This window comes from Neopelma chrysocephalum, unplaced genomic scaffold (assembly GCF_003984885.1).
Source record: "Neopelma chrysocephalum unplaced genomic scaffold, ASM398488v2 Primary Assembly neopelma1_26, whole genome shotgun sequence".
Taxonomy (NCBI): domain Eukaryota; kingdom Metazoa; phylum Chordata; class Aves; order Passeriformes; family Pipridae; genus Neopelma; species Neopelma chrysocephalum.
The window spans coordinates 25,737,949-25,765,394 of NW_020897695.1; the positions used below are offsets into that span (position 1 = coordinate 25,737,949).

Consider the following 27,446-nt stretch of genomic DNA (forward strand, 5'->3'; position numbering starts at 1 on the left):
AATTTCTTGTATTTTCACTTGTGTTCATTGTCTCTTTTCCCTTTGCTGGCTACCACTAAGAAGGATCTGGCTCTGTCTTCTTTGCTCCCTCATATCAGGATTTTGTACACATTGATAAGACTGTGCCTTCTTTCTTGAGGTAGTACTTCCTCTCTTGTCTTCTTCTAATATGTCAAAAGGCAGGTAGCTGGCTCCCAGCCAGTACTGCTGCATGGGGTAATTCCTCACTGTATGCAGGACTTGAATTTTACTTTGCTGAACTGCTGCAGCCAGCTAGGGTTCTTCTGAATGGCAGCAAAATCACTCAGTGCTTGACGGTTCCTCTTTATTTTGCATCACACCTCAAAATTTAATACAGAAATCTTACTGTGCTTTGCCTTTTTCTCATTTGGATGCAACTGCAGCTAATTCAAGAAAGATGTCTGGATAGCTACTCTATTTAGAAAAACTTAATTCTTTTAGCTATTATTTTAAGTTTCTGTTTAATAACCTTCTTGCACTATTCAAAATTACACACAGCAATAGTAGAGTTTTTGGCTTTTATTCCTCCTTCTGAAAGATGTGGTTTAATCCCAGCTGGCCACTAAACACTGCACAGCCACTCACTCACTGACCCACCAATGGGATGGTGAAAGAATTGGAAGAGGAAAAGTCAGAAAATTCATGGTTGAGATAAAGATGCTTTAGTAGGTAAAGCAAAAGCCAGACACATGAACAAAGCAAAACAAGGAATTAATTCACTGCTTCCCATGGGCAGGCAAGTGTTCAGCCATCCCCAGGGCAACAGAGGTCCGTTGCACGGAATGGTGACTTGGGAAGGCAAATGCCATCACCTTGAACATCCTCCCCTTCCTCCTTCTTCCCGCAGCTTTATATACTACAATGACGCCATATGGCCTGTGTTACCCCTGTGGTCAGTTGGGGTCAGCTGTCCTGGCTGTGTCCTCTCCCAGTTCCTTGTGCACCTCCAACCTCCTCACTAGCGGAGTGGGGTGAGAGGTAGAAAAAGCCTTGGCTTTGTGTAAGCACTGCTTAGCAATAACAAAAACATCCCTGTGTTATCAGCACCATTTTCAGCACAAATCCAAACACAGTGCCATTCTAGCTGCTGTGAAGAAAATTAACTCTACCCCAGCAAAAAACAGCACACAAGAATGTTGTTTCTCAGCATAATCTCAGCATATTACTTGCTGTTGCAGAGTACAAAAAGTAGAAAATTTCTATTTTAATGAGCAAGTATTATTCTTATTTTGCTAAAAAATAGTGACAGATCTATGATTTACATGAATAGGGACCTGAAAGTGTAATAGCAATTGCTTATCACTATATACCACCCCCAAGGAGTAAAAATGCGACATTTTCCTTTAATTTTCCAAGCATGTGAGATCAGTCTTGGATGCCAAAATGTTATTTCAAGATCTGACAATGTCGAAGTAGTACAGCAATGTCATACCTTCTTCAGAAGACCTAGAAGTTGCCTACAGTTGAATTCCATAATTAAACTAGAATTAATGCCCAGAAGGAAAAATGTTACAGAAAAAGTATTACAGAATATAATTTATTTGCTAGTGATGAAGTTGTAGTTGTCATAAATGAAGAGACAAAACATACCTTTTCCTGATTCACCTCCTGAAGACACAGTTGCTCATCGAAGATTGTATCATTGCAAACATTTTTACATTCAGCTATAATACTTCCACTTGCTTTATTTTAATTTCTCCACAAATTATTGTCTGTTTTGATGTTATTTTAATTTGATTGTTGAAACATTTTTAAGACTGTCTGGTAAACTGAATGATGCTTTAAGTACACAAATAATTTTCTCTGAAGTGTTACACTGCAATGTTAATAAAGAAAATACATATATGGCAGATTATCGCCCTTTGACAACAAGAAAGAAATAAGCTTCACATAGGTCTTTTTGGTTCTTCAGACACTTTTTGGTGGCAGGCTGTCAGTGTCTTGGACTGTGTAGAAATAATCTTCACTGTGTCTGTGTGCAGTCCCAGTTAGTACTACAGTAACTCTTTGTGTGAGCCAGTCTCAGAATGGATAATGATACATAGATTTGTGAGTCGACTAATCATAAGCCTGAAAGGCCAGTAAATGACTATTCTCTTCAAAATGCAAGAACTTCATATGAAAGTATTTCCTTGGATTGCACACATATTTTTTCTAAAATACCTGGAGAATTTCAAAGGCTATACCAGCATGTCATTATATAGTCTCCTTCAGCAAAATGCTGTTGTTTAATGCTATTGTCAAATTAGAAATGCTTAAAAGCAGTCATGGGATTTGTGTGCCTTCCAGAGTGACTGCCCATGGAGTTTTAATGGGTTTATTCTTTCGAAATATTAAGCAAGAGACAGAGAAACCAATGACAATTTAACAATCAGTACAGCCACTGACAGACATTTCTGAGAAGGTTTATATTTATCTTGTACTCTGAAAAACAACTGAAAAATAACAAATCACTACTTCAAAGCAAATTGCTATGCTGAGGTGGAATGAACAAGCCAAAGGGTATAATTGAAATCATATCTCTGAATAAAGACACTTAGCAGTGTTTATGGTGTATATTCTAATTTGTGTTTTTCTAGTAAATACTTCTATACTGTGCAGTAGGAATGGATAGCATTATTTGAATTAGTTCAGAATATTCCCATTGAGGAAAACCCTTAGTTCCTGGATTAGAGTGTATGTATGGATGCCAAGAATTGCCAACAAAGAAGCCTAAACCATAAGGAGATGGTCTAGGTTCCACAGAAAGTCATGTCTGTATTACCAGAGGACAGAAAATATAGTTTTTCTTTTTAACTATTTCTCAAAATAAAGCTTTCCAATCTTTGTCCTACTGTTCTTTTATTTATCTTAACAGTCAGCAATAAACAGAAGGAATGCACAGAAGACTGTGCAATAGACACATTCTGAATTGTGTGAACTATTTTCTACTGTTTATGTGAAGTATTGGTTACTCTGTGTCAGCAGGGGGAAGTCACTGGACATTGCATTTAAAGAGAAAAGTTGGTCTTCTTTTCCGAAGTCACAAAGACCCAATCTTACTAAAGATTTAAAATACAAAACCCTGTAATACATGACTAGCTTAACAACATACTTTTACTATGATTCAGATAAACAAGGTGCACAAAGAAGTTTATTTGTCTCTAAAAATTAATTGAAATTGAATGAGATGAAATTGAAACAGAATGTCAAGAACAAGATGTATAATAATAAGAGAAATAAAAGCAGAGGAAACATGAATCTTTCTCAAGTGGAGTAAATAAATGAAATGAAAGTACTTTCATTAGCTATAGTGGGGATCAGATCTGGCCTGTTGCGGAAAAAATTTCATTTCCCCTTCAAATGAAGCCCTAAAGCCTATTTTCAATATGTTTCTCAATAACAAGAAGTATCCTGAAATTTTTCCTCAATTTTAAAGGATAGTGCTACCTCTCTTCCTTTCGCTGACAACTCAGGAACAATTTCAACAAACCCTTATTATGCTGTTTTGCACATATCAACCTGGTTCAAGACCAGGATGCGTGGCCCAGTAATTCTGCTCCAGGTTACCCTGGCAGCATCACTTTTAGATTTTATTTCAATTGCACATATGGATTTGCATGAAGTAATCTCGTCACTCCATTGAGACAGCCCTTCTCCAGGTCTCTCATTCCAGCAGGGAGTAGGCTCTTTACATTCCTGCATGCAGCTGATGCGAGGCCATCGAAGTGGCCACCCATTGCCTACCCACAGCCAGCCTGGGGAAGCAGGGGGTACCAGCCAGGTTCTTAGACCTGCAGTGAGAAGTGTACATTTCTTGTGGTTTTCTTCCTCTCTAGGGGTTTGTCAAGTGTACATCACTTGCTTTGGAGGAATGGAGTTCAAAGGTATTTTGCTAGTTTCTCCCAAGATGCTTGACCAAATTGGTGTGACATCTGCTGATAAGCAGAAACTAGATTAGTACTGTAAAGAGAAAAATGAGATAGAAGGTGAAATAAATTAAAAACTTATGAATGAAAGAGGGTGCATATATTGGCTATTAATAAATTTTGTTTTTCATGATAGCAATGACAGTTAATATTCCTAGGGGAAGCACAATTGTAATGACAGATACCGGCAAGATAATAATTGGGAAAGATCTAGATTTCTGTTTTGCTTCATAGATGTGGCAGTTCTGATTACTGTACTTTGATGAAGGTAATCTAGTGATTCTTGCTTTAAAATATGTGATAAGCCTTTACTCTAAACAGCTCTTTGGGATTTTTTTTTTTAGCCTGAGGATACGTTGGCTGAGCCGGTGGAAGCCCCCCCAACTATATTGTCTTATTTGGAAGAAAATGATTTCTCCGGAAATCAGAGATCAGAAGAAACCTCTGAAGCAGCTAAATTAAAAGAACAAGGCACTGCCTCGGGTTTGGGGATTTTATTTGGGGAGTGGGGTCTCTAGTTCTCTAATTCTGAGTCTGTCATTTCCCTGTGTATGAAAAGTCACTGTCATATGTGGGTGCTGCCAGGGAAGGAAAATCCTATGGTTTTGTACATCCTATGTGCTAGAAAAGAATTGGCACATCAAACATTTGGTCTTTGAAACTGCTGTCTGTTAGACTGCAATTTGTTAATAGCAGCAAAGGTAGCAACTGCGAAGTGGTAGCAACTATAGCCGGTGTTAAATACATCTCTCACTTTTCCCTCCATACAAGGGCATATCTCAGTCTCACTGTTAAAAATGCAGAGAATAGATTTACCCTTCTATAATGTGAAAATTTCAGTCGCAGAACTATGGTTTATATTTTGAAATTATAAAAAAAAAGGAAATTGGATAAAACTAAGAAACTGACCTGAGGAGCTGCTGCTGGGACACTCTTCAACACTCTAGTAAAGTGCAAGCATTAAGTAAAGGGAATGAAAGGAGAAAAATCCTCTTCATTCTGCTCAGGTCAGTAAGAAGTATGGCACCCCTTGAGACATACCTTTGCAAACAGTCCTACTGGCTCTGAAGCCATGTGGCACCTTTAAAAGGGATTAAGACGGGTATTTATTTGGTGACTTGTTAAAGTAAAGCACTACCTTTCATATAAAACTGAATACCGCCATTGAATAAACAACTATTTCCTACTTCTGTTCCCTGCATAGAATGTCAATCTGACTAGTGCACCAGTAGAGTGTTTTGGATGTAAGTGTAGGCAGCAAAGCTATGAGAGTAAGACATAATGCACTGAGGAATCCAGTCCTCTGCTAGCAAGACAATTTCAGTGCACTCCTAGAAAGCAAAAAGAAAAGCTGGTTATCTTAATAAGGCCAAAGATAATGTTTTTATTTAAATGTCGTACATACTGCAGATAGTACCTGTTGTGCTTACCTCTTACTTTTTGTGTTATATAGCTGACAAATAGGCAACCATTAGACTAGGACTTGAGGCAAAAATTATGATGCAATACAGCCCTTGTCCTTAAAACAGACATTTTTTTTGTAATTTTACACTTTTATTTTCTTTCCTTTTAAAATTTTCAGTTATAAAATGATTAATATTAATCTTTGGTATGTATTTTGGTCATAATCTAAATAATTACTTTCTTTGTACAACTTGCAGCATCTGTCTCTGGGCAGGTTTTATTTTGCTGCCTCAATAGTAAGTGATTATTTTATTTAGATTCAGCTGTCATGGAAACTGGACAAGGAAACAGCGAGTCTACTACTGTCACGCAGAAAATCTTAAGAGAAGAAGATGGCTCTGCTGCTGGTGTTTTGCTAGAAGTAAGCAGAGAGGAGGTCTGTATAATGGATTTATCATATACCTTATCTTTTTGTCCTAAGAACAGGAAAATCTATGAATTACAGGTCTTTCTCTGAGTTGGTACCTCTAGTTGGTACCTCTAGCTATTCCATCTTAGCAGCATGGTAAAATAAAAGTTACTTTTTAAATTCTTGAATATCTTCTCAAGATATCAGACTGAAAAGCACTTAAACTACATAGAAGTTTGCATCTATAAACATTGAAACGGGCTTGAGATTTTTGACAAAATGAATTTGTTCTTTCGGTTTTGCTTCTTTTTTAATTTTACATTTAAGAAAGTGAGAAACAAAGAAAATAACCAGCTAAATCCTCATCATAAAAGTCCACAATTTTTATGCCCAAAAAGCAAACATCTTGGTCTTAGTCACAGTAACCACCTTGCAGGCTAAAGTCCTCCTTCCTTCTCTGAAACGGGACATATAAACAGATTTAAAATTACACCAAGTGCTTCTGTATGAAGTACTAAGTGCAAAGAAGTCCTTCATTATCACACTCCTTCATTATCAGGCGATCCAGACAGAAGACTGACACTAAACCACACTAAACTTTGGGGGAATTCATGCCTAAAATGTGTCTCAGTGGTTTTCCTTAGCTGCCAAGAGACTAATCTGAAAATTTATAGTTTATGTAAATTATCTCTTTATAAGCCCAATCTTACTTGAATTACCATCAAAGAGGCCGATCCTCTATTGAATGTCTTGACAAGGGAATGACTAGGTGGATTGCACTGGAGAATTGTCTGCAGCTCCTAGTTATTTCTTTAAGAAAGTGGTGTATGCTGCCTCTTGACAGCAGCATACTTTAACATCCTGAGAAGAAAAATCCATTAGACAAGTAAGAAGCAGCTTTTCTGACATTCACAGTAAAAAGATGCTTTGACAAATAAATTATTAGGACTGAGCAAACTTTACAGCCATAGATGGCCTTATATCAAAGTTGAGGCAAGTCAGTGAAGGTGCTGGGGGTCCTTATATTACTCATGTCTGTGTCGGAGTAGTTCCATGAACAAATGCGGTTTACAGCCATGCTGAGCTTCTGTCTAGACTGCACATTTTTTAGAAGTACTCTAGAAGAGGTGACACTGGACATCTTTTGCCTGTCAGAGAAGCCTTCCAATAAACCTGGTCAGGCTATCCTGTTGTAAGCATCCGAGCTTACATTCCTTTCAAGATCCCTCCTGATGGAAAAAGCAATTTTATAAAGTGTGTGTGTGACCATCAAGTGAGTTGTACACTATTGAGCAGAGGAAACTCTGACAAAGATGGGCTGTAATTTAATTGGCAAATCAATTTTGCCAGAACCAGGAATAACTGTAAATTACATTCAAAGCATTGAGGCTAGTCAAATTTTCAAAATAACTCTTTGTCAAATCCCTTATAAAATTAGATTCTCCGTTTGAGTAGACTCCTGTAGGCCTGGCTCCTAGACAAGAAAATTAAGAGAAAATGTAAGTCTGTAGCCTGTCTCTGGTTTGATGTTCACACAGAGTTAAGGAAAACAGCAGCCCCTTTTAACTCCTACATGGAGAGTACACCAGCCTACATGACTGCAGGCACTAGAAACCCCAAAGGGAGTGTCTATCCCATAGGTAGCAAGGTCATCCTCTCTGGTGAGATACCGGACTTTGAAAGATAACATGCTTATTGCATTTTTAAGGTAATGTGTAACCTGAATGTTGTGGGATTCTTCAAATTAGAATTACATATGTCACTCATTTGGTTGGAATCCTGTGAGCTGGAGGGCTTGAGCTCCAGCTACTCGAATACTTCCCTTACTTATCAGCATATTTCAAAATAATCAGCTGGCAGTACATTTTTCATTAGTTAACATTCTTAATCCAACAGCCACCACAGATTTTTCTAAGCAGGAAATATATAATGACCTTTCCTTCCTCTTGCCTTTGTGACTCCTATGCCAGAAATCCATTCTTTCTATTGATTGAAAGTGTAGTCAGTTATGACAGCTTCTCTTTGCCAGAAAATGTACAGCGTCGCGAATGACAGAAATTCAGAATAAAAGATCTACATCGTGCGTGTTTAGTCAGGTGTTTAAGGTTGCTCCTTACAGGGTCTTCTGTGTTTACTGTGATAAATTATAACAAGTGGTGAAACATTAGGTTATGGATGATCCATTGGAGATGACATACAAGAGGTTTTAATATTTGTTGGAAAACTTCCAAATATAATACCTCTAACATTTTCATGCCCGCATTCACATTTTTAAAGCAGCAATTTTAATGTCAGATGAACTATTATTTGTGCAATCTTTCTTTTCTTTTTTTTTTCCCAGTTTTGGGCCATTTTTCTTAAATAAAAACCCAGTCTTGGTTTAAGAAGTGTGACACATAAAGCTTAAATCGATTGTGACAGGTAGTTTTGCTACTTACTCATCTTTACAAGTTTTTTCTTGACCTTATTTCAATTTCCACATCCTTTTCACTACATAGATAACCAGGATGATTATATAATATGCTAATGAGCAATCTTTTAGAAAATATTAATTGAAAAAGTTGTTACTGCCATTTGTCTCCCAATTTTTACTTATGCGTGATGTTACTCCTTCTTCCAATGCTCCAATCTATCCAGATCCCTCTGCAAGGCCTCTTGGCCCTTGGGGGAGTCAGCAGCACCTCCCAGTTTGGTATCATCTGCAGACCTAGTAATGGTGCATTCAACTCCTGCAGCCAGGTCACTGATAAATGTATTGAACAGAATTGACCCTAGAGTTGATCCCTGAGGAATGCCATTAGTGATGGGTCACCAGCCATACGTAGACCCATTAACTGCAACCCTTGAGCTCTGCCCTTTAGCCAGTTCTTTACCCAGTGCACCATAAACCTGTTCATCTCACACTTGGACAGCTTGTCCCAAAGGATGCTATGAAGGACAGTATCAAAAGCCTTACTAAAATCCAGAAAAATCACATCCATCCCTGTCCCTTCATCCGTTATGTAAGTGACCTCATCACAGAAAGATGTCAAATTAGTTAAACAGAACTTTGCCTTTGGAAACCCTTGTTGAGCGTGCTTGATGATTGCAGTATTCTTTAAATGCCTTTCGATAGTACTCAGTATAATCCTCTTCTTAATTTTTCCAGGAACTGAGGTTAGATCTGTAATTCCCTGCATCTTCCCTTACATCCTTTTTGTAGACTGGAATAACACTGGCTATCTTCCAGTCAATAGAGACCTCTCCAGACTCCCAAGACCTGTAGTAGATGATTGAGAGGGGTCCTACCATGACATCCACTAGCCCCTTCAGTACAGTTAACAATCTGTATCAACAATCCTGTTATCTTATTCAGGTTATGATCTTATCCACAGCTTAACTAAATAGATTCTCTTCTAACATTTTTTCAGATGGGAAAAAATTCTCTCATGAGACGAGATAAAAAAAAAAAAAATTGCTGGACTTTGGGACCTTTCCTTGTGACAAAACCCAGAAAGGTCTTTAAAAAATCAGCTAACAGTTCTTCTGTTAAAAGCTATCATCCTGCTAATTTTAAAATGCTTGGAATGTTACTATATTACATCCCTCCTAGTTTCATTAGCTGCTAATGGAACTCAAAATATTTCATCATTGCTATAAAATATGAGTAAATCTTAGTGTATTTCAAAATACAGTAACGACTTAAGTGTTCCATCCTGTACATTGGATTTTAATTTAAATATGAATTAGTGTCTGAGCTTCATTCCTGAAAGGTTTTATTTTTTTCCTGGAATATTTTGAATTATTGCTTTTATTAGTCTTACTTTGTCTTGATTAAATACTAATGCTTAGCAATATTTTGGTCTTGTTTGCTGTCCATTTTTACTCTTTGCTATCAGTTTCCCTGTTTCATCTTCTGTCACATTTTTACCAAACTGGACATATAACCCTCTTTTGTCAGTTTCGTAGATCTTGGGGGATTTGGCTGAAGCATTCCTAAACATGTTTATTTTAACTCTCACAGTTTTCTCCCAGACAGACTCAGTCTGTGAAAATAGCCTTTTTCAAACCTGTATTATTGATTTAAACCATGTAGATTTATGCAGGTATAAAATTAGATTATGGTCACTTGCATCTAGGTAACCAGTCCAGTGAGCAACTTATTTGTATGTGCATAAATGAGCTCTAATATGGATTGCTTTTGCTGAATGGAATATACTGTTTATATGGTGCCTATAAGGTTTGTGGCTGCATTGAACAAGGCAAGGATTCTAAGAGAGAGGGAAAGGGGCAAAGAAAGAGGGGGAAAATGGGAAAAGTAATGCAACACGTTTTTCATATATCATATTTTATTTATTCAGGGCCAGAAAGGTCAGGAAGTAGAGGATGGGTCCACAGGATCTCTAGGAGGGTCAGGAGCAGAAGAGTTGCAAAAAAAAGATCAAGGACCTCCTGGGCCTCCAGGGAAACTTGGACAACTTGATCAGCCTGTGAGTATTTTCTATCTGTTGAAAGAATGTATTTTAGAAAGGGCAATAGCCAGCCATTACACATGCATGAAGGGCTGTAACTGCACAGCCTTACACACTGGCATCAGTTGTACTTCTACAAGATGGATTTTAGCCCATCAACAATAAGGAGCATCACATCTGCTTTGCACATGGGTCAATGGCTACTCAAGGGCCTGATGAGTGACAATCATCAGAAAGCACAAGGCAAACAACTTATGTGCCATCAAACAGACATTCTTAGAGCAATAATTCCACCAACTCTTTGGGCAGCCATTGCAGCACCCTTCCAGCTGTCAGGTTTGATCGTGCACAAAGGTGCAGAACTCACATACCTCCTTCGGTGGCTTCTGTATATCCAGCATGTTTCACACTTCAAATCCTTCTGGACCACCAGCACAAGATGCATACAGTTAAATAGAGGTGCAAAACAGATCACACTGTAGCATAGTGTTTGTTACAGTTCTGGTTCATTATTTTGTCCCTGCATGACACATCAAAATATAGTTAAGTTCTTTCCTCTTTTGTTGTTTCTATGTTACAGTGTTTTATTTGCCCTTCTAACGAAGATGTTTTATTTTAGGGCATTCCTGGTAAAAATGAGTTACCTGTAGGTACTCTTTTATACAAATTTTGGTTAACTAAATTAAAAAAACACAACAATATATTTTATGAGCCTCTGTTACATTGAGGCTTAAGCAGCAAAGTGCTTTCTTTGTCTCCTCTCTTTAGAAGGCAGTTCTGGTGCTGTAGTTGACTTCCTCAGGTTGCTAAGAGAGCAAGATCCAGGTTTCTAAGAGAAACGTAGCTGTCATATTCCATGCATGTCTCAGCTGCTGTTGTGCATCTGTCCTCTGTTGATATTTTACTGCCTGGCTTCTTTGTTTCCTTACTCATTTATCTGTTGCTGCTACTTTGTGCATCTTTCCCCTAAGACCTTCCCACCCAGAGGCTGTCACCATTTCCATGCCTGCTACTGTTTTTGTATATTGCCATGTACCATTGCTGGGAGCTTCCTGTCCCTTCCTGCCCTCTGCAGTTGAACCTCAAATGGAACTGGTATGTTGTAAGATTTTAAAAAATTAATTAAGTAGTCAATCATAGGACACATTATTCAGCCCCTCCCTGAAGTCTGCCTTCAGACATTGGTATGTACAAAGAAATACAACCGGGTTTGCAAATATTTAGCCAAAACTCAGGTTATGTGTCATTAGAGTGGTTTTGGACAAGAAGTTTATATTTACTGTATTAACAGAAGCCTGACTACTTTCAAGCAGAATATTTTCAAAGAAATTCTATGAAACCAACATGTTTAGAGAAAATTCTTCAAATGTAATGAAAATGCTTCGAAAGCAATTGTTTTATCCTTGTGAAACAATCCTGTTTCCTATCATAGACATTTTGTTATATCTTGTAAAATTAACCATTGTCTTGTATTTTTTTATAGTTACTCTTTTGTCCATGTGCATCTGGGTTCCAATCTTACATATACCTCTGCAACTTTTCTACTGGAGTGGTGGGGCTTCACTTAGCGATAAAATTGCACTAGATTTATATTGGTCATGTCTTTGCCACTTTTCTAAAAATTTGCTACCAGTTACTTTACATGAAAAATCATCATAGGAAGAAAAACCACCTTTTAGTCTCACAGATACATTTTTCTCCATAATGACTTTATACAATCCACCTTTAAAATTACTACAGCTCAAAACTTGACCAGTAGAGTCCATAACCATAGCTGTTCAGATTCCCAAAATGCCATTAGGGAAAATACTATTTATTTGCCTTCTGAATTTTTTCTTCAGTGTCCTAACTGAATTCATAAATAGCCCCATTTTATAATAGCACTGGCTTTAAAGCTGGTGGGAGTTCTTTTTAGCCAATTAACAAGCTTCTATTAGGAAAAACATATGTGTATTATATGTAGGTAATATGAAGGTATATAGAAAGGTTATTTGTGATTCATTTGACTTGTAAAGTTTAGAATGGAAAAGGGTGTGAAATGCTATCTAGTACCACACATTCCCTGTCAGATGTATGTCCTCAGGAAGCATCCTAACTGGTAGAAACTGAATAGATTCAGGTGGTTCAAGGCAAAAAATGCTTTAGCAGTTGGTGGCAACAGGCTAAGGTTAATGGTATGATTTGGTGCATTCAGAGCAGCAGTTTGCAGCAGTGTGTTACAAATACATCTTTCTATTCTCTGTTGACTATCACTTCTGTATGAAATTAGATTTCTTTCCAATGTCCCATTCCTCATAGTTTGAAAGTTGTCAGCGAAGAGGCAGAATTTTAGCCCAGAATTTACCTGCTGTAGGCATATTCAGCAACTTTGCAATATTTCAAGATTTTCTTACTTCTCAGATAAGTAAATGTCTGAGACAGAAAATTTGAAGAGGACTTCTCAGACAGCTGTCACTATTTGTTTTAAGAGAACATTACAGTTTTCAAAATATTTGTCATCAGTACTGTGGTGGTCCAGTTGGCACTCTGTGAAATCCAAATGCAGCCTGCCAAGTGTTTCCATCTGTATCCCCCAAACAGGCTCCTCTGCCACTTTGTTGTGGGAAGTGCAGTGGTGGTGAGAGGCAGATTTTGTGCACTGCCAGCTGCATAGAGGTCCAAGTCCCAAATCCCCTTCTACTGTGGAAACCAAAAGTTAGAAACTAGCACCCTTATATCCAGCCTCTGCTGAAAGTGTACAACCTGTTTAACGTGCACAAAAGATAATGTCTAATTAAAAAAATTATTTTCTTTTAGGGTAAAAATGGACTTCAGAGATTGCCGGGACTGAAAGGAAAAGCAGGCATAAAAGGTGAAAAGGTATGTGTCCTGTTAATAAACAACAATCAGGTACCATTTATGTTAGAGATGTGTTAATTTGTACATATTTGTATTGGTACAGTCTGGGAGATAGATGTGGAATCATGGGAAGAATTTAAACATTCTACTGTTCATCTAGGAATGTATGGAGGTAACCATAACAGAATCAGAAGTATTTTTCAAGTATATGAATAAATTTCAGCTAAAGAAAAAGTTGAGTTTTCACAGGAGAGCTAAGGAAGATATATTGAACAGTTAATAAAGAAAAGTCAATTGTTATATATAACTGCTTTGGGCAGCTTACTCCACTGGCTAAGTGATTTAACCAAGGTAGTGTAATCAAATTACCCTTAGGAAATGAACATAATTGAAATAAGAGTTAAACCATCTGAAGTAACAACTTGTATCTCTTCTGAGATAAAGTGAGATATAATGGATTAATCTGTTATTAAAGTACATGTTGTACACAAAATTGGTATACAAACAGTTACTCCAAGTGCCAAATTAATAATCCCTTTCATCTGTTTAGCAAAACAATACAGTCACTTTCCAACAGAGAGGAATTATCTACAGCACTTACCAGCCAGCTCAGTGCTTCTAAGATAAATCGCACAATCAGCACCGAGAATAGTAATACAGAGTTTCTAGGTTTTACTAATAATAACAATTCCATATGTAGTATTGGTAATTAATCACACGTATATCTTGGTATTCTCAAAGGCACATTATAGTTCAAATAGAAATATTGTGCAATAAATGAGTTAACAGGGTCTTGAGTGATGACCAATATATGTTAGGAATTAAGATGACAGTAGTTGCCCATTTTGGGCAACACTGTATCCAGAGAACAGCATTGCTCTGTAGGTTTGAGAGTCAGACTGGTTTTGCCCCAGAAAGTACATGGACTCAAGAGCCTGTCAGCCCTTGCACGAGTGGGCTGCATGGCAGAGTAAAGCAATGGCTGTTCTGCTTTTGGAGAGCCACTATTGGATATGCACTATTACACCTCCCCCCAGGCTCAATAACCTGTAGTACAGCAGCTTCTGAGAGGAAAGGTACCATCTTGCATAGTCCCATTGGTGGCAGGGATTAATGATTTCGTTTGAGCTGGCAGTGTTCCCAGACACATTGTGTCTGGAATGTTGGTCAATGCTTCACAACACATCTACACACTTGTCAGCCTTTCTGTGACTTTTGATGAAGCCCTTGAGCAGGAGTAGAATCTCTGGATGTAGTCCAGAACTACAGGTGTCTGTACTCCATTATTCTCTATTACTATTCACCCCATTTGTCTAATTTTCTACATTACTCTTTCCTGATACACCCTCATTGCAGATAGTGCCTTCCCTCTTGTGGTGGTTTGGGCTAGGCCTTCCTTGGTGACCAGTTTGTAACCAAGGAAGGGTCCAGATTTACCCAGTATTCCCTACGATTTTTACGTAAGCCAGACTATAAGAAGAGAGGAGGAGAGGCCTTCACTCTCTTTCCTTCCGGCGGCTTGGAGGTGCAGGTTCCCTGCTGTTGAGTCTGCCGTGTTGGGGAGCGAGGCCTGGCTAGGCCTTGCCGACCTTGGGAGACAGAGGTTGCCGGCGATCGTTCCGGAGCGACTCTCGGTTGTCCCAGGAGAGTAGTGAGATATCTTCTTTGCTAACTCTTTTGTTCTTTAGTTACTAGATCTCGGGCTACTGATTGGGATATATATATATATATTTTATTATAGTTTTGTTCTTTTTTCCCCTTCCCCTTTCCCTTGTGAAATTGTATATAAGTGTAAATATATTTATATATATAAGTTTGGTTGTCCTCTCTCTCGTTTTCGGGTTTTTCTTAGTTTTTTTTCTCCCTCTTCTCCCTGAGGTTTTTTTTGTTGGGGGGGGGGGGACTTCTGGTGGTAAGGTTTGGAGACTTGGCAGGGAGCCAGCTTCAAACCATATCACCTCTCTATAGACACTTGCAAGGAGACTCCTTTCCCTCTTCTGTGCTGTGGAACTACTATCATCATCATGGCTAGGCTTCACGAACAAAGATTTGGGAAGGGCTCTACCCACATTTGTTACAAGCGCGTTGGGGGCTAAAAAGGCCAATACGAGAAAGGCACGTCCGGTTGCAAAAGGCACAGCAGAAAGACTCCTTAGATGGTATATTCTGCAAGGCACGATTCTTTCTGCGTTGTCTTTTCTCCTCAAGAGTGATCCTGCGTGCTTTCTCAAAGGCATCAGCGGCATTATAGCTAGTGTGTCTCCAGACCTCCTGATTGGAGGCCAGAGTAGACCAGTTATGTTGATCAATATGGCCAAGGCTGAGATGTTGTTTCAGGGAGTCCTTGTATCTTCTTTTCGGGGCTCCTCTCCTGCAGCAGCCGGTGGCAAGTTCACCATAAAGTATGATCTTAGGGAGGCAGTAGTCCTTCATCCTTGAGATGTGCCCTGCACAACGCAGCTGTGTTCTCAGCAATGTGGCCTCAATACTTGTGACTGCTGCTTGTTCTAGAACAGATGTATTGGTCACATAATCTGACCAGTGGATGTTTAGGATTGTATGGAGGCAGCGTTGATGGAAGCGTTCTAGAAGACGCAGGTGGTGGCGGTAAATGACCCATGATTCGGAGCCATATAAGAGAGTAGACAGCACAATGGCTCTGTAAACACTGATCTTTGTACTTTTCTTCAAGTGTTTATTTTGCCAAACTCTTTTATGAAGTTTTCTGAAGGCACTATATGCCTTTGCTAACCTGCTGTCTATCTCTCCGTCAATCTTACCATCCGAGGAGATGAGGCTGCCTAGGTAATTAAACTGCTGGACTGATTTGAGCTCTTATTCGCCAATGGTGATATGGGGATAATGGAAGACTTCCTGACGTGCCGGTTGATAAAGAACTTCTGTCTTCTTTAAGCTGACTTCCAGCCAAAGAGCTCAGCAGCGTCTGTGAAGCAGGATGTTAAACGCTGCAGAGCTGCTTCTGTGTGGGCAACAAGGGCGGTGTCACCAGCATAGAGCAGCCCCCGGACAAGACGGTTTAGGGTCTTAGTGTGGGCCTTCAGTCGCCTTAGGTTGAAGAGGCTTCCATCAGTACGATATCGAATGTAGATACCGTCCTGATCATCGAGGTCTGCCGTGGCCCTTTGGAGCATCATGCTGAAAAAGATTGCTGGTGCAAGAACGCAGCCTTGTTTCGCACCATTCTTTGTTAGAAAGGGCTCAGAAAGTGCATTGCCATATCTGACTTGGCCGTGCTGATCCTCATGGAGTGAGATGATCATTTTGAGCAACCTGGGGGGACAACCTAAGCGTTCCAAAATCTGCCATAGACCTTTCCTGCTCACAGTATCGAAAGCCTTGGTGAGGTCAACAAAGGTTACATAGAGACCTTTGTTCTATTCCCTACACTTCTCTTGCAGTTGTCTGAGAACAAATACCATGTCTGTGGTGCTCCTGTTGGCTCTGAAACTACATTGGCTTTCAGGTAGAATTCCTTCTGCTATAGCGAGTATTAGTCTGTTCAAGAGTATTCTTGCCAGGATTTTGCCATCAGTGGAGAGCAGAGTAATACTACAGTAATTTGAGCAGTCTGATTTAATTCCTTTCTTCTTATACAAAGTGATGATGACTGCATCACGAAGGTCTGATGGTAGTTTGCCTAGTTCCCAACAGCGCACCACGAACTCATGAAATTTAGCATGGAGTGCAAGGCCCCCATGTTTCCAGACTTCGGGTGGAATTCCATCAACCCCAGCTGCCTTGCCAGTTTTCACCTGCTGTATGGCCTTAAGGGTTTTTCCTATAGTGGGGGCAGTATCCAATTCGTATTTCACTGGTTGCTGTGTGATGGACTGAATTGCTGAGTCTTGGACTACACGGTTGGTAACTGAAGAGAGTCTGAAAGTGTTCAGACCATCAATTCAGAATGGAGATTTTATCTGTCAGAGGCGATTGACCATCTGCACTGAACAGAGGACTTTGGGCTTGGTATGTAGGCCCGTATGCTGTTTTCAGGGCCTCATAGAATCCTCTGTGATCACCTGTATCTGCTCATAATTGAGTTTTTCCAGCTAGATTGGGAACTACTATAGTCCCTCTATCAAAGGGTCAATTTCCCCTATAGTGTTTGCCAGTCACACTGTGGAAAAATAATGGCCTAAATGTCATTCAATAATTAGCTTCTTATGTTTCCTGCAAATCTGCTTTGGTCCTTCTTATGACCAGAGTAATTTCCAGGGTGCTTGGTACTGACATAAATAATTGATGTTTGGAAACTGTAAAATTAGTCAAGCAGCTTTTAGTGAAAAAAAAAGCATATGGGAAAGATGTCAAGATTATGGTTGTTTACATTTCTTCTATTTATAAGCTAAGTGAAAATTCACAAATGCAGCTTTATTTTGCAGCTGCTACAGCTACAACTGCTGTTAGGTGATCATTCTGATCTTCAGCAACAAGTGCTACAGCTACACTGTGAAATGGAACAGGACAAGGAACTGACTGATTTGCTGATATTTGAAACTTGTGAGCATGGTGCCTGACAGTGTTTTGGCCCATGTCAGATAGACCTCTCTCGGACAATGCCTCGAGGGTAGCATTAGCTGTTAACTGTTCCCACTACGCTGCAAGATGAGACTGTGCATAGGTTGGCTCTGTGCTCCCCCAGTGCCATCCAGTAGTATTTACTTTGAAATACTCATGCTGATGGATTGCAATACAGTTCTCATGTTATTTCATGAAAAGTGCTGAAAAACCCCATACTCAAAATACTAGCTTTGAACATACACAGCTAAAAGGAGGCCCAGGGCCAGCTAAGTACTGTGAGCCCAGTCAGTCTGTTCTACCTGACCTCAGGGCCAAAGAATGGTCCCCAGCCTTAGTTTATTGATTAGAATAGCCATCGGAAGGAGACTATTTCAGCAACAGGAGAAGCAGCTTAGCCCTGGAGAGCTAAAGCTGTATTGGGAAGGAAAAAACTCCAGTAATCTCTTCCTGATTACTTTTATGACTATTTTAGTAAGGACATCTTAAGCTTAGGTTTTCATTTTAAAATTTGGACTAATATTTTCAAGGGACACTTCAAAGAGACATTGTGAAAATAAATTAACAAATGGGCACTAAAAATCCTAAAAATAGGTTCAAAAGCACTAAGGAAAACTGACAGCTTCATATGCAGAGCTTTTTCTTGGCAATGCTTTAAACAGACCAATTCCTGCAGTAGAAAGCAGGACAAAGAAGAAGACACTGCTCTGATCCTCTGTTACACCTCTGAATAATTTTTAAGTTATTAGTTGTTCAGAAAATAATTTCATTATCCCAATCAGTGTGATTTCCTAGGACTGGCTGTGTTCATAGGGTGAGCAAAGCCTAAAGAATTATCTGTGCACACACACAAAAATTCAAACCAGTTATGCTCTTCAAAGAGAATCAGCATTTTTTTTCAGTATAATAATATTGAAATTTGAGGAACTGCCTACCTGTTTCTGTTTCTTCTCACTGAAAATGGAAAGCTGGGAATGAATGGGGTGCTACATATCAGTGGAAAGTGGGGAGCTGGTTGTCACTTTTCCACTATGCTCCATGTTCTGCACAGAGATACATCCAAGAGATGCTCCTCATGGAGGGAATGGCTGCGGTTAGGCTTCCAAAACAATGATTGTGATCCAAATGTGAGAGCTGGGGGGTTTTTGTCTTCCTTGCAGTACACACAAAGTGGAAGAAATTGCATGAAAATAAACACCAAACACTGACAGGAGCTAATGTAATAATCACTGGAAAAGCAAAGTATATGTTAAAATTAATGAAGAGCATCTATAAAATAACACGCTGGCAGACAGTAAAAATAGCCCCAAATGAATTAAACACATTCTCTGTGGACATGACTGAAGTATCACTATAGGAACCATTTGACAAAGCCACAGGGAACAAAGAACTGAATGAATACATTTATCTAATTAATTCTCAGGCATAAAGAGCAAGTGACCAAGAGGCAGGTAAAAGTCAGTGTTTCCTGCTATGTAACCGAACATGTGAATTTAGAAAACACAATTAAAATGTTCATAATCTCAGACAGTAAATTGGCAGGTTAGAGGGTAAAGCATAGATCAGTAGAGGCAGAACCTTAACTCTTGACTCCAGTGAAAAATATTGGACTTGAGCAGAAAAATTGTTAAAATTCACAAACATCTTAAGCTGAAGTTCAAACTAACCTCAGCAAAATGTCAGAGGTGATATAAGAAAGCCAAAGTAGAAGAGATGGTACTAATTATAAAAGAAAATGACACGTATCTGAACAGCATCTTTCATTGTGTTGGCACTAGATAAAGGTCAATATATAGGAAAAAAATCATGATGGAGTGGTATTGGAAAAAACATTACAGATCTGTGGTGTGCCCACGCTTATGTATTTATTTGTATCCTAAAAATGCAAGTTCCACAGTAAAACTTTTTTCTGGCAAGATATATACACTGGCTAATGCTGTCAATGCTGCTTGTACATTTGCAAATTCATTGCAGAAGCTAAAAAAAGGAAGAGATCTTTCTTTCTTTGCCAACGCAAAGATCATGTTTCTTGAGAGCTTGTCTTAGAAATGAACAAAGTTCAACCTTGCTTATAGCATCTAAGCAGTCACTTTTGTTGTTTCTTGTGACTGGAAATCCACACAGATTGTAGCTAATGCTTATAGTATTTATATGGTTAAATCCTTGCTGGTTTATCTTAATTCCTTTTTCAGGGTGATCCTGGTGAGGGATTGCCAGGACCCCCCGGACTACCAGGACCAGCAGGACCATCTGCTCCTTCCAGAGGATTAGTGAGTATTTGCCGCAGAGGAATCCAGAACTAAACAGGTTTTCACTGGGAAAGTAACCTGACTGCCATAGATAAAATAATGTTTTCCAAAACAGTCATGCAGAAATGCAAATAAATACCTGATTAAAGTGTGTGCATACTGTAAGCTACATAAACACCCAGTATTCTCTGACTTCAAGAGACCAGCAAGGCAGCAACAGATCCCTAGGACAAGGTGCTCCAGTCCAACAGCTTTACCCAGTCAAAGACCACTCCTGTAAATGTAACAGTGAACACCAGGTCCTGCACCACCTTAACTTTCTTGTTCACTGTGATACCAAGTTTCAAGGCTTTTAATTCTGGAGTGAAGTGGAGGAAGTCTCAATGTATCCTTAACTCCCAGACTTTTGAAACATTAGCTTTTGTACTATTCAGGTAGTAGTTCTCTCTGTGCTTTGGTTTTTAGTTTGCAAAACATACACAGCTATGAAACTCATCAAGAACTAAACACTAAAGTGTTTTTTTAACAAAATATTTTAGAAAAAGCTTCAGTATATTAATTTTTCCTTATAAAATGCCTCTTTTGATTCCAGTTGTGAGAATCTTAGAATCTGGCTTTTTAACCAATAGACACATTCTAGGAAACAGTGGTTATTTGTTAGGTATGTGTTTTGGGATATTTTTAGTCTTGACAGGTATCTTTCTGAAGTCAAAATTTGTCCGAGATATTGCTTCATCTTCAGTTCACTTAGTCATATACCATGTGTGTCCCACAGGATAGTTGTCACTGTGCTCATAGAGCATCTGCAGGTAAATATAGTGCTCAGTATCTGCAAAATAAGATAGTATGAAACACCAGAAAAGTGACTGAAATGTTTTTGTTGTATTATAATTTATTTCACCAGTGGTAGACTGCTGCAAGGATATTGACTACAGTTGTATTTCCAGTAATTGTCAAGTGATATTTTCATTTGTCACCTTTAGAAGCAATATTTTAAAATGGAATTCTCCTAATTTCAGAATAGACTGGAACCCGAAGAATCAGGTTCTGGAGATAATGACAGAGAGACTGAGATTTTAATTGTAAGTATATGTTGATATTTCTCATTGACATAGTAAGGAGCTTTATTTTACTCGTCCAGATCATAGAAGGTCAATTTCAAAATGTAAATTTTGTACATGCTTAATTTACAGCATCCAGAAAGGATTTCTAGGGTTTCATTTCAAGATCTGAAAAGGTCTTAATGTATGTGAGTGGGGAAGAAGCATGAGAAAGAAGGAGAAGGACAACAAAGAAATAACTGCAAGAGGACTTTTTAAAATGAGAAAATGCTTTTAATCTGATTCTGAGAAGACAGTAAAGAGGAGAGAGGTGGCATTCATAGATTCATAGAATCGTAGAAAGACTTGGGCTGGATTGGGATATTAAACGTCATCTTGTTCCAACCCCTCTGCCATGGGCAGGGATACCTTCCATTAGACCAGGTTGCTAAAAACCCCATCCAACATGGTCTTGAACACTGCCAGGGATCGGACATTCACAGCTTCTCTGGGCAACCTGTTCCACTGCCTCACCCCCCTCACAGTAAAGAATTTCTTCCTAATATCCAATCTAAACCTACTCTCTGTCAGTTTGAAGCCATCTCTGCCTTGTCCTATCAGTACATGCCCTTGTAAATAGTCCCTCTCCTACTCTCTTGTAAGCCCCCTTTAGTCACTGGAAGGTGATACTATTCTTTGCTTTTTTGAATTTGGAGTACCTGTTCTAAAAAAATGAGTATGTCTGTATGAAATGCTTTACAGTGCAGCTTCCTGACAAACTGAACATCAGTAATACTGCAGCTTCCTGAGTTCATTGTGTTTCCAATGAACTCCAGAATGCTATAGCATATTGAGACCTTTGCTTTGCAACACAACTAGTGGTATTTTTAATTCTCTCAGACTGGTTTCTGCCTCAAAACTTCTGTTTCTTTTTTTTCCTTTCTTGTTTTGCTCAATACCTTATTATCAAGGCTCTTCAGGACACAATTGCCAAAAGCTGAAAGTTAGTTATCGTGCCTGATTTAGGAGGTTCTTTAGATGCCCTATGTAGGTAATGAGACAGGTGAGTGCTTGGAAAGCTCTGTTAACTGTACTGAAAGTCCAAGATGACCCTCTTCCTAACAGAATCCCTTAGATGACCCTAAGTCAGAATTAAAGATTTTTTGACTTTCAATGACATGGCCCAACATTTCAAACTTTCCATGTTTGCCTGCTAATGCAAGCAGCAACAAAGATAGAATTGCACGAGAGAGAATATTTGCAAACGTACTATTTCTCCTAAAGTAACATTTCATTCATTTGATTCAATTTAATTATGTCTGCTCATGTCTATGCTGGATAGATCTTCACAGCAGAGGCCATTTTTACAGCACTAAGCACTTGACCACGAGTAGAGATTCTTAGTGCTCCAAAACCAGCATGGAGAAACCCTTTGAAATGGTAGTTGAGAAAAAACTAACCACTTCCCTCTGTACAATGATGCCTTGGTTTCATTATGGTTAAGTCTCTTAACTTTAGATCGATCCTCAGATCCTCTAAGGTCTTTACTGGGCTACAGAGAGCTGATACAAATTTTTTTGGTTTTCAATTTCCTGCTTGCTGATGCATGCCATGAGGTGGCACAATTCAGAGAACAAGGGTGAGGGAGGTGCGAGGAGTTAAGCCAGCAGCACCTGCATTCAGTTAATTAGGATCAAAAAGGAACGTTTTGACCTTAACTGGTGTTTTTGATAGAGTGCTGTGTTCTCAAAGAGAACACTGCTTTATGGCCTTCATGCTTTGCATGTTTTCCCCATGGCTGAATACAGTCAAATATGATGCGGGGGGAGGGTCAAAACACCAGTTTAGGATGATCCTGGGAATTTCGCTTAACTAAAAGACAAATACTAGGTACTGTTTACAATAGAATGTGAATAAAAGGCGAATGCTGTAAAAGATCGGTGGACAAATCCCAAAATCAAATTCTGTGTGGTGTGCAGCCTCATTTCTTTCAGCATCCATATTTGCCATAGGAGGTTAGTGTGACCCTACGAAAGGAGTGTATCTGCGTAGCTGAAATTGGTTCTTAATGAAGAAAAAGTGGGGTGGAAACCCAAACTGAGAGTTTTATGTACCAAAACATCATGTGTGAGCTTTTTCCTGTTCCGTGTATATACAAATGAACCTGGTTAGGGTAATTTCTAACAGTGCTGCTGATTTCTCCAGGGTCTTCCTGGGCCACCAGGCCCTCCAGGACTGCCTGGTCTTCCAGGAAAGCCAGCACCTGATTCAGGTGTAGGACCTCCTGGGTCACCAGGGAAAGATGGAGCTTCTGGGGAACCAGGCCCTGAAGTGAGTACCCATACATGATGTTCTTTCTGTCCTGTAACACTAAGGCTGACAGTCTATATAATTCTTTTAAAAATTGCACATTATTTTTCATTTAAGAGGTTGGATTTTATGCAAATTTTGCACAAAAAGAAAAGTCTCGTTATCCGAAGCACGTTACTTCACAGCAGGATGTACATTTGGCAGACAGATACTGGTAATCTGGACCAGAATAAGTAAAAAGTAAGAATCCTTTTACCAACACTGCATAAGCTGCAGGGAATTTGTAGAATAAACTGAGTTTTCCTCTTTCAGGAACTCCCTTGTCTTTAGTTAGGTAGAAGCAATTATTCCTGTGGACATGTGACATATAGTTCTATTGTAAAAAAGTTGCTAAGGTTTGAGTGTTACCTATTTGTTAATAAATCCTCAGTAAAGTGTTTTTTTCAGTGAAGAAAACCAATTTTTTAGCATTGGTCAGCTCTGAGAATCCTCTCTGGAACTATGAGATTAGCTCAGTTAGGTAGAGCATGGTACTAATAAAGCCAAGGTTGCGCATTCAATCCCTGGCTGTTCGCTTAAGAGTTGGACCTGATGATCCTTTTGGGTCCCAACTTAGAATAATCTGTGATTCTGTATATTTAGTAATATGGTTCCCTTATTCCCTCTCAACCATCTGCCAGTAGCAGTTGTTCTCACACTAGATTTGACCTATACATTCATGCTACGTTCAAAGTAGGTCACCATTACTGTATCTGACAAGGTGTAATTAGCATATATTAAAGACATGTATTGGTGACAGATGTTAAAAAGAAGATCTCATTACATCTCAGCTGCCTTGGCATGTTTTTTTTGAGGATAACTAAGTTGGGAGTTAATACAATATCTAAGAAGTGTTTGGCCATCAAGGTGGAAAGCAGCATCCTTTGTGCAGAGAGAAATTAAGCACCTGAAAATATTTAATATGGGATTCAAGAAGCACATGCATAGGAAGCTGGTGAAATCCATTATTCTCTGCACCTAGTGATTGTAATACAGATGGCATTCTAAATTAAAAAAATAGTCTGAAATGCTGACCAGATTTCATTAAACTGTTAAGCTCACAACAGTACTTTTTTTTTTCCTTTTGAATCCAAGACAGGTCTAATTGTATTGAGGATTACAACTGTAATTTTAAGAAAGTCCACTGGCAAGTCTTGTAAAATAGTCAGTTACCCTAATGCTTTATTTGCTGCATTTGACATAGTGCTGTATTAGATTAAAAGGTGCTCTATAATAGTGTCTTTGCAATTCAAAATATGCTTTCACCTTTCCTGACTATGGCTGTTTATATGTCTTTAGAAGATAAAGTAACTACAATGGCCTAGGATATATTGCTAAAATTTGCCATAAAATAATAATGTAAAAATGAATTCAAAGAAAATGGAGAAATATGCATTGACTAATCTTTTATTTTAAATATTAATGTAATCCCTCTTGTGTAATCTAGGATTTCACAGGCCATGGCATTAATTACTTGTAGCCACCCAATTTTCTGATGGAACAGAAATAATTGTTGTCCACTTTCAGGATAATTCCTGGGAGACATATCAATTAAAAAAGTAGAAATTAAATGTTAAACAGACTAATGAAATATGTTTTCAGAAGAATCGGACCAGGACAAGTCTTCAGGCTGCTGAAGGAAAACTCCAGCTATTAACAGTACAGACCCATGTATTCCCACAATTTCGGATGACCTAAGAAACTGTCATCCTACTCTACAAAGATATGCACACATTTGCACACTCAGGGTAAATGAAGTGATATCTATTCCCAGTAGAAATTCTTGGATGGGAATCCTCATTTAGTAACACGTTGAAATATTTTTGTTATTAAGGGTCTTCAGCTGTGAATTCTAATTTCAGAAGACTAGCCAATTACTTGAAGTTGCAGACAGGCTTAAGTCCTTGCTAAATCAAGAACTTTGTGATGTAACATCTCTTCTCTTAAGAAACATGCCTTGGAAATGTTTGAGCAAAGGCTGTGTTTTGTAATGGTAAATATCGCCTCTCAAACTGCTTCACATTGCATCTGATACTGATGTGATATTGACCTGATTGGATACACATTTTCTAAATGCTACATGAAGTTAAATTGCCTCATGGCATTGTGTAAGTATAGTTTCTATCATAATTTTTTCATTTGAGGTAGCTCACAAATGCATTAATATACTCTGATGAGAATAACAAATCTCCCAGTGTTGCCTGCTGGCTGAAAAAGAGAAACTATCCCAAAGTTCTAAAGGTAATAAGCAATTTTAACACAATGGAACTTAAAATTGCTGAGCAGCATAGGGGAAGTAGTCAGTAAACTTTAGAACAATTATTGTTGTTAGACCAACCTCTCTTCTAACCTTCTTCTGTTTATGTAATTATGCCAAAATACAATATGAAAATGTTTGAAACATACTGAAAATATTTCTGATCTTCTTAATATTAAAAGTAATCCATTAGTTACCCATGACATACAGTGAATTCAAAGGGCAAAAGCAGGGAGGAAAAAATAAAGACAGCAGGAAAAGTGAGCCTTTGTGATGATTCTGAAAACATCGGAGGAAAACAATGTTTTCTGTCTGCTTCTGCAACCATTTACATCCTTCCCAAAAACAAATGAATAAATAAATGGATAAAAGATCCCCAGAGGCCAGAATACACACCTGTAAATTTAATTAAAGGCTTTCAGAGCCCAATTTAAAAAATGTAGGCCATGCAAAATAGCATATAACTGTTACCTTTCTTGCATATGGGCAGGACATCAATACCTGTACTGATTGATTCGTTGACCCTACAAAGACAGTTTTCCCCAGCCTGCCTACTCACTCAAAAGCATACTAAGTCATGGATACAACAGAGGAGATTGGGTGGAGAATTTAATATACATTTTTCAAGGAAAATTAAAGTGAGGTATCATGAACAATCTGAGCACCATCAGCCAAAGCAAAGTGGTAGCACCTTTTTTTCCACAGGAAGACTTCTTCGGAGTACTTTTCTTAAAAGTGTAGGAATGCACCTGCAGGCTCAGCAACCCAGGGACACTTGACAAAGTGAGTCTGAATAAACCAAGCACTCCCCTGCATGGGGAGGTGAGACCCAGCCTCATTGTTCCCGTATCACTGGAATTGTGTGAATCAAGACCTCTGTCACCCTACCGGCTTCTCTGTTTGCAGTGACAACACAGAAGCCTCCTGTTTGACATCATGCCCTCTGTATCACAGCTGCTTTTAATGATTCTTTGATTACCTGGCCACATTCTGATTTTGTCAATATTAAGGTTTTCTCAACTGGGTCTCATCTAGCACTGATATTGCCAAAAGTGTGGATAACTGAGATGCCTGGGGATTTCAACCCCATTGCATCTTTTGCAGTGTTGTCAAAACCTTCTTGGATAGCACTATTATTTTGTATGCTAACGTTATAACCACAGCATGCTGGGTTTTATTTTTGTTTATTATTTTATGATTGTTTGATCATTGATAATTTTCTATTAAAATACATCTAAATACTGTTTTGATGCAAAGCCAAACTCTCAAAAGACAAGAAATAAAAGTGTCGAAACTTAATGGTGTGAGGTACTACCTGGTGCTACACATTAGTCTTTGATAATACTGTATCATCAGTTGGTCCCAAATACTTACATACATGTGCTAGAAACTGGGCTCTCAAATGGTACCTGCCTTTGATTCACTATCATCCACAGGGTCCTCAAGGTCCTCCTGGTCGTGATGGAGTGGTTGGCCCACCAGGATGGAAGGGAGAAAAGGTAAGTTAAATGTCTGTCTTGCCCCTACTTCAGTGGAAAATCTTTGTCAATTCTAGGCTGCAAAAATCATAAATAGGTGTCCCTGCAACACATTAGCAGTTGACTTCAATATTTTTTATTGGAATCCAGCTGCTAATGGCTTATTAGAACACATCTCAACAGGCATATTCAAAAATCCAGAATTTCCTCTTGGATACTGTCTCATTTTCTGCAGCATGTAATATTCAAAATGCAATATGAACTACTCTGTTGTGATTTGCCACTAAAAAGCCCATCATGACTGGGCTCAGACAGGTGAGTCTGTAGGGGGAAAGAGAGAACTCCAGCTAATCCAGCCTGGTGCAGATTGACAGTACTTTATGTGACAAGTGAGGAGAGTCTGAAGGAGCTCAAACCATTTAATGTGGCAAACAGGAGACAAAGGAATGGTTGACTTTGGCTGGACACCAGGGACCCACCAAAGCCACTCTGTGACTTCCCTG

The 27,446-nt window shown here is 38.8% G+C and overlaps 1 protein-coding gene across 3 annotated transcripts in view; it reads left to right on the forward strand.

Moving 5' to 3' along the window:
• The window catches only part of LOC113964108 (collagen alpha-1(XV) chain-like), a 129,818-nt gene that overhangs the window by 47,616 nt on the left and 54,756 nt on the right, over positions 1 to 27,446 (forward strand). For 2 of the 3 annotated variants that reach the window (XM_027675983.1, XM_027675985.1), the window contains 8 exons: positions 4,274 to 4,400; positions 5,651 to 5,769; positions 10,083 to 10,211; positions 12,990 to 13,052; positions 19,763 to 19,840; positions 20,839 to 20,901; positions 23,065 to 23,190; positions 26,902 to 26,964. In XM_027675983.1, the coding sequence (XP_027531784.1) occupies positions 4,274 to 4,400; positions 5,651 to 5,769; positions 10,083 to 10,211; positions 12,990 to 13,052; positions 19,763 to 19,840; positions 20,839 to 20,901; positions 23,065 to 23,190; positions 26,902 to 26,964 (768 nt within the window). The remainder of the gene's footprint in view (positions 1 to 4,273; positions 4,401 to 5,650; positions 5,770 to 10,082; positions 10,212 to 12,989; positions 13,053 to 19,762; positions 19,841 to 20,838; positions 20,902 to 23,064; positions 23,191 to 26,901; positions 26,965 to 27,446) is intronic. The other variant, XM_027675984.1, reaches the window with a different exon arrangement.